This window comes from Xiphias gladius, chromosome 10, assembly GCF_016859285.1.
Source record: "Xiphias gladius isolate SHS-SW01 ecotype Sanya breed wild chromosome 10, ASM1685928v1, whole genome shotgun sequence".
Classification (NCBI taxonomy): Eukaryota; Metazoa; Chordata; class Actinopteri; order Istiophoriformes; family Xiphiidae; genus Xiphias; species Xiphias gladius.
Window position 1 is genome coordinate 19874544 of NC_053409.1, and position 10470 is coordinate 19885013.

At 36.7% G+C, this 10470-nt stretch overlaps 1 protein-coding gene across 3 annotated transcripts in view; it reads left to right on the top strand.

Annotated features, from left to right (window-relative positions):
- Window positions 1–9450, top strand: part of mta1 (metastasis associated 1) — a 48131-nt gene extending 38681 nt beyond the window's left edge. For 2 of the 3 annotated variants that reach the window (XM_040136470.1, XM_040136468.1), the window contains exons 15-19: window positions 644–833; window positions 1112–1201; window positions 1532–1687; window positions 7837–7986; window positions 9043–9450. In XM_040136470.1, the coding sequence (XP_039992404.1) occupies window positions 644–833; window positions 1112–1201; window positions 1532–1687; window positions 7837–7946 (546 nt within the window). In that variant the 3' untranslated portion in view covers window positions 7947–7986; window positions 9043–9450. The remainder of the gene's footprint in view (window positions 1–643; window positions 834–1111; window positions 1202–1531; window positions 1688–7836; window positions 7987–9042) is intronic. The other variant, XM_040136469.1, reaches the window with a different exon arrangement.
- The last annotated feature ends 1020 nt before the right edge of the window (window positions 9451–10470 follow it).

Sequence of the window (10470 nt, forward strand, 5' to 3'; positions counted from 1 at the left end):
TTAAACAGGATAATCCAAATGACAAACACTCACCTTTTAGCTCCAAAAATATAGTATTTGATTGAGGTTAACACTGGAATCACTCCCTGACTGTGACTTTTTCAAAAATATACTTTGTGATTTATCTTAAATTTATTTCTAGATTGAGCAGTTAATATAGACTCTCAGATTATAACTGTCCGACGGTCCCCACAAGTAAGTGTATGCTAACATCCTAATACTGTAAATGTGTATGTGTATCTCTGTATTATGTCAATAAATCAGATTAAGTACAACATATACAGAATATTTGCCAACCTGACGAAGGGTGTGTATTGTCCCACAGTGAACTGAAGTAAATTATTAGCTATTAAATGACTTTGGTTGTCTGCGTTATCCTGGCCAGTGTGTTAAATGAATAGCACATTTTGGGAATAATTGCATTTGGCTCAGTTGTGCCAACCAGTACCAATAAATCCAAGGGATTAAATCCATTTCAGGGGACGATTTACTCCTAATGTTTTCTTTGCCGTCAGTCTGGTTATAATTTGACCAGTCTGTAGTCCACCAGTGTTCATCGGGTCAAATGTAGGCTTAAAATGCACACCTTGCTCTATGTTTAAGGCATGTAACAGAGATGTTGTTGTGCTGTTTGTACCACCAGAGCCCCCACGGCCTGCCCCTGCGGCACAGCGGCAGCCCCAAGTTCGCAGTGAAGACGCGACAGGCCTTCTACCTTCAGACCACGGGGCTGACGCGGATGACCCGCCGCCTCTGCCAGGACATCATCAGGCCACGATATCTGGCCAGGCACCCCTACCTCCCTGTCAACACAGCAGCCATCAAGGCAGAATGTAAGAAGCTGCCCCCCCCCAAAGAAAAAAACCTCTTTGTGATATTATCACACATTCTGTACATTCTGTATCTGTTTGAATGCTGTGTTGAAGTTATATGAAAGGGAAGCAATGACAGTTTTTTGTGACATGACATGGCTGGTGTTTATTATTGTGCACTTTTTTTACTACAGGGCACAGTTTGTTTTTTTTTTTGTTTGTTTTTTTTTTTTTTTCCCCCCACAGCTTGTCATCCATTAACCTTTTATTGACTGCATTCTTGCAATGGATTTCTACAGGTGCCCTGCGGTTGCCAGATAGGCCGAAAAAGCCTTTGCCACTAAAACCTGTGGAACGCAAACCTCTGGAGTCTGTGGTTCGGTATTTAGGTAATAAGGAGCTGGTCACCCAGTGCCTCTGCAACTTAGTTAACATTTGATCGCTTTAATATTGTGACATATGTTCCTAAAATGAACACATTAGTTTTCTGAAAGTATCTCTCTTAAAAGGAGTAAAGCTATGGATAACTTACTATATTTTGAGCACCTTCAGAAATATGTACGCAAGTGTAAAAATCTTGGGTTCATGTTTGCGACTCGTGTTCTTAATTCTCTTTTTGTATTCCTCAGTTGCTCTTTGTTGTCGTGTCTGCTTAACAACCCGTTTTCTGCCTCTTGTCTTCTGTCTCCTTCTCCCTCGGATGTCCCTTCATGTTTCAGAAGCACATCCCTGTCCACCCAAGCCCGACCCACCAACTCGCGGGGGGTCCATCTCTACAGGAAGCCTGACGCCCATAAAATCCTCTCCCATCCTCAACAATGGCTCGCCCACAATCCTGGGCAAACGCACCTATGAACAGCACAACGGGCTGGATGGTGAGTGAGCTAGAGTAGACAGCAGTAGACATACAGTACAGTATGTGTGTGTTTGTGTCTGGATTTGCATCTTTGTCTGTGTTTGTGTTTGCCCTCTCGACTTCACGAAGTGCCATAGAACTCCTTACGTTAAAGCGGCACTCCACCGATTTTACACATAAGTTCAATGTTCTTTACATGAGAAGAACTACTCAGTCTGTGACAAGAGTTGATTAATGTCCTCTGTGGTTATGGAGGAAGCTTTCCAGCGTGAACTCTTGTGTTGGCTTGGGACGTTGGTATTTTTAACAGAAAACCTACATTAAAAACTGGATGTTTGGAGTTTGAAAGAGTTGGGAATGTGGGAGACAGGGATGTTTTCTGAAGGTGCGATGCAGCTGCATCATTGGAAATGTAGGAACTAATGTCTTGACCCATTGTTTAACCCCCACAAAGTTCCCAAACTTGTAATGTCTTGATTATTATTGAATTATTGTATTAAGTACTAGCATACTTTACAACATTTAATTTTTTTAAAATTAAAATGTGGTTGAAAATGAGAATGATTTAAGATGTAAAATGACACTGAAACCTAATTGAATTTCTGTTGTTCAATTCAATATAATTGATTTAGTATATTTTAATTAATTAACTCTATTTTACTTATTTAAATTTAGCTTAAGTGAATTTAATTCTTTTAGTTCAACAGCATATTATTGTAAATTTAATGAATCACATGTACTGTGATTCATTTAACTTATTACTTCATTGGATTAATAAAATTTAATTTTGTTATTTAAATACATTTGATGTATTCAATACAATGTAATTAATTCAACTCATTTTAATTAATTCAGTTAGAATTTAATTTAATATTCATTTTTGAAAATGTATTAATTCAGCTCAGTTTAATTGAGTAAATCTAATTTATTGTAATTTTTAATTATTTAAATTAATTAGATTTTGTTCAATTCGGTTAAACATATTTGGTTAATTTTAATACAATTTAATTGATTTAACTATGTTATGTTTATGTTATTTATTTTCACTCCATTTTATTGTTTAAATTTAACTTTATTTGAATAAATTAATGTATAAAGTACATTTTATTTAATCTAAAATATTTGTTTTAATATTATTACATGAATTTAATTTAATTTAGTGTAATTTAGTAAATTTAATTCAATTTAATTTAAATAAATTTTCTCTGTTACTTTGATGAGATGATTCAGCATGAAGATTACATGTAAATAGCAAGCTTGAGTAAATTTAAACAAGAAAACATCCATGACACATCAAAGTGAGCGAAGAAGTACCTTTCATTAAAGATCTTGTCCAGTGCAGGGGTTTTTGTTATTCGGCTGCTTAACAGTTAGCTGGTGTACACTAAGCATGGTGAGGGTATTAAAGCCGTTCAATAAAGAAATCTTACGTATGTTGAACTCAGTATAATCTCAGTCTACTGGCCAGGAGACCTCTGAATTGTTTTAAATCTATAAATCGTTTTCTCCCTATTTTTATGGTCAGCACACAAACCTCTCAATTTCTTCTCATGAATGCCTTGAGCAGTGAGTCCCTGGTTCGACTCCCGGCCAGCCCCAAGATTTGTTATCCACATTTCCTGTCTGTCTTCACTGTCCCTATATAATAAAGGCAAAATTGACTCAAATAAATTTAGTAAATTAGATTTAATTCCGTAAATTTGATTTATTTCAATAGTTTGCTTAAATAAATTAATTTCACTCAATTTAATTTTATAGAGTACATTTAATTCTATTGAATTTAATTATTTTTAACCCAACCGGTCGTGACCTGATGGCCAAGCTGCTCGGGCGTATAAGAAAAATAAGATGCCATCCAAAGTAACTAAATGATTAGTTAATGTTTTTCTGAGGTTGGGTCAAGTACAATAACTTCAGTTCTGTCTAAATTTAGAAGCAAAAAATTACAGGTCATCCAGGCCTTTGCGTCTTTAAGCCATGCCTGACGTTTGGCTACCTGATTGGTTTCATCTGGCTCCGTAGATAAATGCAGCTGGGTGTAATCTGTGTAGTAATGTCAATTTATTTACCCCGTGGACCTCCGAGACTAACTTCTGCGTGCATGGAAGAGTCCTTGTTAGCATGAACAAACTGGAATCTATCTGATAAATCTGACTTAATGCAGCCTAGTGTGGTTCTTTTAATCCCAAGGACATGTTCCAGTCTCTAATAAAATCTTGTGATCAGTGGTGTCAAATGCAGCACTGAGATCTAGCAGGACAATATAGAGACGAGTCCATTGTCTGAGTCCATGAGAAGATCGTAGGTCATTTTCAGCAGTGCTGTTTCTGTTCTACGATGTCCTCTACATCCTCATTTAAAATCTTCAGACATACCATTCCTACCAAATAACCACATAATTAGTTTGCAAAAGCGTTTTCAAGGATTTTGGAAATAAGGGAAGGTTAGTTATACAGTTAGTCTAGAGTTGGCTAAAACAATTGGATCACGAGTTGAGGTTTTAACTAGAGGTTTAATTACTGTAACCTGAAAAGCCTGCGGTACGCAGCCTTTTAATAAAATTAAATTGATCAGAGCTAATATGGATGTGTTTGTTAAAGGTGAAGCATCCTTCAACAGCCTAATTGGAAAAGAATCTAAAAGACAAGTTGATGGTTCAGATGAAGAAACTGTTAAAGTGAGCTCAGAGAGATCTATAGGAGAGAAGCAGTCTACAGTTAGTCGATTCTAAAGGCTACTGGGCAGGTCAATGAATCCGTGCCAGTTGTGGGAATGAGGCAATGAGTTTTTTTCTTTGAAAGTAACAATTTTATTTGTGAAGAATTTCATGAAGTCAATACTACTGAGAGTTAAAGGAATACATGGCTGAAAAGAGCTTTGACTCGCTGTCAGCCTGGCTACAGTGCTGAATAGAAACCTGTGGTTGTTCTTATTTCCTTTTATAAATTATGAATAATAGGTGGTTCTGACATTGCAGAGGGCTTTTTTAAAAATATGTTATTACACCATCTTTCCAGGCAAGGCAAAATTCAGCGAGGAAGCAGCATTATTAACAAGATCAACAACTTGTGTGGGAGTTATGTTGAGATAGCTGTGCTCTATTGTGTTGATACACATCATTGGAGTAAATAACAATGAAAGTCTTTCCTTAAATTTGGTACAGAAATATCAGACATTATGGACAGGCCCCCCCCCAATGCTGTGTAGTCCATTATTGTAAACTCAAATTTTACTAAAAATGGTCAAACAAAAAGGAGTTTTTAGGAAATATTGTTAAATGTTCCAATTCTATGCCAAATGTCAAAAGAAGATCAAGGGTGGGATTAAAACAGTGAGTGGGTTCATTTACATTTTTAGAAAAAAAAGCCAATGAGCCTCATAGTGAGTTAAATGCAGAACTGAGGCTGTTGCATTTTCCAGTTTGGGTGTGAGAGACTAAGAGCCAGGCTTTCATACGACTTGGTTTAGTAAGTTTAGAGTCTAGGGTTAATTAATAAGCCGAGGGGGGAAATGGCTGCGACCCCTCCTCCTGGGCCTGTGCTTCGAGGAACGTGAGAATTAATGAGTAAGGGGGTGTTGATTCACTTAGGCTCACATATTCCTCTTGCTACAACCAGGTTTCAGTAAAACAGGATATGTCAAAGTGAGGATCAGTTATCAAATCGTTGACTAATTTAGGGATTTAGATGAGTGTGATCTAATATTTAATAGTCCACATTTAATTGTGTTGTTTTGTTTTGGGGGTTTTTTTTTCCGGCTCTGTTATAGTAGTTGTTAATTTTTGTTTTTTTTTATTTATTTATTTATTTTTTTTTAGGCTTTTATGGATTGCTTCTCTTTTGTTGATTTTTGAAATCTTTAATTTAGGTGGTCGGCGTGCAGACACAGTCTCTGTGGGGTTTGGGGAGTTTTGGGAGGGTGACGGCTCTCATTGGTAATTTGAATATTTAAGGAGAGTGTAAAGGCACATCTGAGCTCCACGTCTCCAACGCACAGTTAAGATCCACCGCCGAAGGGTTAAGAGTTTTTGAGGGACTCTTATTTTTTTGGGTTATGTCCCACTTTCCTTCTCCCCTGTGACACGAGAGAGGGGATGAGACAGACTGGGAGATCAAGAGAGTGAGAGTATGCCAGAGAAAGACGGAGAGAAGAGGGGGAGAGAGAGGGAGTGATTGCGAGAGGATCGGATCGGCCTCGCTGCTTTAGCCGCAGGCTACAGTCTGTGTAGTCATGGTAACAGCGGAGAGGAGGAAGAGGGGGAGGAGGGCTCGGTAAGTGTATCCTGAGGGAGAGCATCTCCACTGGTCTGTGAGCCTACCTCAGGCCCAAGCCGGGATAACACACCGGTAGGAGATTTGGGTTGGAAATGAGCCAGGCTCCAGGATTGGTTTTTATCTTTTTATTTTACCATAAACTTATCAACAAAGTCATTCATATTATGGTCATTTGACAGAGGATGAAAAGGTTGCTCCAAGCGTGTTTATTTTTATTGTTCTTAAACTGTTAATCATAACAATCTTGCTTTATTTCTTTCTGTTTTAGTTGTTAAATCAGGAGATGTTACATTGTTGTTTCAGTAAGCAGTAATTATTTTCATTATTATTAATCAAATAATCATTTTCTCAATTAATCAGCTAATTGTTTGTTCTCTAAAACATCAGAAAACACAGAAAAATGCCCGTGAATGCCAGTGAAAAATTTTCTAGAGCTCAAGGTCACATTATCAGATGTCTTGTTTTGTCCGAGCAACAGTCCAAAACCCAAAAATATTCAATTTACTAGGCAGCTCTCCCATTTGAGAGCCTGGAATGTCAAATATTTTTGGCATTATTGTTTGGAAAATTACTTAAACAATTATCAAAATCGTTGCAGATTCATTTTATGTAGATTAAGTATAATGTACATTTACAGATCCTCTTTATCAATGTCAGTCTTATTTTCTTATTAATTTAGTTTGATTTGATTTTTTTTTTTTTAATTTAATATATATACTTACTCTGCTCAAAGTTAAATGAATCATTCCAAATTTTGGCAAATATTCTTATTCACTTTGTTTTAGAATTAAATAAAGAATGAAACCACTCTCATATCTTTGCTTTAAGTGTGGCGCTAGAGGCAGTTACCTTAGCATAGCACAAAGACTGGAAGCAAGGGGAAACAGCTAGTCTGGCTTTGTTCAAAGTTCAGATATCCACCTTCTAGTACCTCTAAAGTTCGTTCAATCAATCAATCAATCAATCAATTAATTCATAAGTTGGATCTTGTTTGTTTTAATCTGTTAAAAAAAAAACAGAAGTATGAAAGCAACAGTTTGTGATTTTTAGGTTCAATTTTTTTGTTCTACTTCTTCTTAAGTCTTCTTAAAAACTGAAGATTTAGCTTAAGTGTGGCTGTGGAGCATTCAATCACTGTTTTGCTGTAATTTTGCAAATGTAGCAGATTACCTGCTGTCTCTTGGTTTGGATCCTTGTCAGCTATTTATGAATCTATCTTTGTTATTTTCCGTGTCAAACTCAACGGAGCAGCAGAGCACAGAGTGGTTTACACAGCAGGCACAGTAGGGCCTCATTGCTTTAAGTGCATCAGTTGTTGTCAAACGAGCTTCGGTGCTCACCTCCAAATTGTTAAAGTTATGCCTTTGTCAGATCAGATAGTCAACACTGTGATGGTGGATATTAATTTATTGAATTTTTAATGAATGTTTTATTAGCCGATATATGACCAAAAACAGGCTGTTTGTTTCTGTAGAAAGCGGTGAAAAGGAGCGTGTATTTAGGTTGGTAGCACGTCATTGAGGGGAGTGTGGGAATAGAGAAATTTTACATCCCTTAAGTCTTTACTACTTTCTGTTAATCACACATTTGCTGATTAAAAAAAAAAAAAAAAAAAGAAGTGATTGGTAAACACTGATTTCCTCAAGTGCTGTAAACTGAAATGCACTCAGAAACATGTAGAAAGAAGGGAAATGTGGAAACCTGGGGGCAGTTGTGCTGTGGGAAAGTTTGAGAAGAGTTCATGGAGGTGTTTTTTTTTTCTTCAAATAAAACGGGGTTAGAATAAGTGTAGAAAACGGCAGATCTATAGATACAAAGAAAGTATTTCATGGAGCCACTAGAGGGCAGAAGATTTTAACCAGCACATCTTGTACTACCTGTCCCTCCTCTCTAGGCTCCAAATCCAAAGCCCTGGCTCCCCAGTGGGACATCATGGCCAAACGGATGAGCGAGGCGGGGCGACCCTCGGCCTCCCTGCAGGACGAGGTGCATGAACTGGACTGAACACTCTGTGGGAACAACCTCTACTGCAAACCCCAGTGAGGTGAGACATACACCACTGCTGGGTTGTATGAAGATGATCTTTGCGAGGTTTATTTATTTGGCAGGAGCTGTTGTTTTCTTTTCTTTCTTTTTTTTATGCCATGTTGGTGTTGTCTTCTGACTAAGTAAGCCAGACTGTCAGGCTTACTTAAGGTTTCTAAAATGTTTGATTAATATGGAATATAGAGCTGACTTCCTTGTGATAGTTTGTTTTTGGTCGGTTTTGTCTTTGTCATGATTTTAGCTATATTTTACGAAGGAAGACATGACTGTTTTATTATTTATTGATTGATTATTATTTACTACTTGTTTTGTTTGATCAACGGTCCAATATGAAAAAACATTCAATTTACAATGATTTAAAACGGAGAAAAAAAATCAAATAATCACAATGGAAGAGCAGGAATTAGTGAATGCTGATTCATTTTCTGTCGATGGATTAACCGACTAATCATTTCAGCTCCATTACACCACGAACAAAGCAAACCAGAGTTTGCTTGGAAGTGGACCCTCGTGTTCAGGTGGTCTCTGTCCAGTTGTCCAGCTCTCACACTAGCCACAAAGACACTTCACAGACAAATGCAACAGAGTTTCTTTCATAGCGGCAACAATAGTCAATGAATCAATTAGTCGATTGGAAGAGCAATCATCTGCAACTATTTTGATAATCGATTAATCATTTAATGTCTGTCATTCTGGCAAGAATGCCCAAAATTTGATGGTTCAAGATTTTTAGATGTGAGAATTTGCTGCTTTTCTTTGTCTTACATCATAGTAAACTGAATATTTTTTTAGTTTTTGAGTGTTGGTCAAACAAAACAAGGCAGGGACGTCTCAGGGACTTAACGATTACGGGCATTTTTCACTCTTTTCTAATCATTTATAGAAATGGTTAAGTACAGTAGGTATCAATTGTACAGTGGCTGTGAATTTTATTGTAGTTATGTACAGTATATTATTAAGGTTAATAGAAGATATTATGAGTGCTTTGTTGATGCACCTGTACTAATGGTGATTACATTGATCGTATTCACTGTCCTTGGTGTCTTTTTCACAGCAGAGGGGGATGAAATGGAAAAGGCGTTTTCCAACAAACCAGAGCCGAGGGCAGCTGAGGGAAGTTGAAGCTGAAAGGAGACGACAACATTGGCCACCATTCTTCAGTCAGTACGGGTCTGTCAGACTGCTGAAGACCAATCGATAATTGATCAGTTTGGCTGTGGTCAATCAGAAGACTGACTGTACAGGACTGTGTTTATTACTTACATTTCTTGTTATTACTGTCATTGTAATTATTGTTATTGTTATTATAATTTTTTTTTTCTACCAACTATAACTCAGCTTATTGTTTGTCGATCAAACGATGGAACTTGTGAAGTTTCATAAAAAATGCTTGCAAAACCCTGTGGAAAAGGGTGGAAGGACTGTAACATAAGCCACTTGCATCTCCTTTGTTTTTTTTTTGTTTTTTAACAAGTTAAATTCAACAAGGAGACGCACTTTTATTTCAGCGACTCGAGTTAACTCCTTGTCTTTTTGTTTCAATGAATTTGAATGCTTTACGGGAAATCTTCTGTTTTGTGAGCCGGCCCTGCTCTTCTGCCAGAGAGGTTTAACTTATTGAGAAAGACTTGCTGTTTTTTCTACCTTTTTCACAAGTAATGCATCTATGCTTCTATAATGTAATTAAAAAAGACAATTGATTTTCCCTCTTCTTTTGGTGTCTGTGCACGGAGGTCAGCGGTGTCAAAACTTGCACCCATTGTTCTTTTTCAAGCTGGTATTTACTCATTTTTCTGACTCACACAGGTATGCAAACAGGGTATATGCAAAATGACTGGAGATTTTAATTCCTAATTGATTTATATATCTTGTGCCTGAAAGATTTAATGCACAAACAGAAACGTGTTTTGAAAGCAAAAGTCTAAAAACGGCTAAAAAGCAGGAATGTACTCGGCTTTCATGTCCAGTCATTTTGTCGATGTGTTTATCTTTATTTGATGTTCACCACTAGCTTTGTCTTCACAGCACACAACTCTTCAGTTCTCTGTGACTGATATAAACATTGGTCAGACAGTTATTTTTCTTGTATCCATCACTATCCATTTAGATGTTGAGTTTGATAGTTAGTTCTTGACCTTGGAAACAGCAGTTATAATAATATTTATAATATATAAAACTATTTTCAAAACAGTTGCAAAGTATGTTTTGTGAGAAACCCGAGATCAAACAATTCAGCAGAATAAATCCAGTACAGTCAGATCATTAAAAGTACAGAATGAAGCAGACTACTAAAAAAAAACAACAATATGAGATTAAAAGGGTGACACCTGCAAAAAAAACAAAGAAAAACAGGAAAACATTTACATATTAGAACTAAAAAGTAAAACATGGATTTTTAAAAAAGGTTTTAACTGATTTAAAAGAGCTTACTCACTGATAAAGCAGTATTCACTCAAGGCCCATTTATTTATGTCTTTTAATG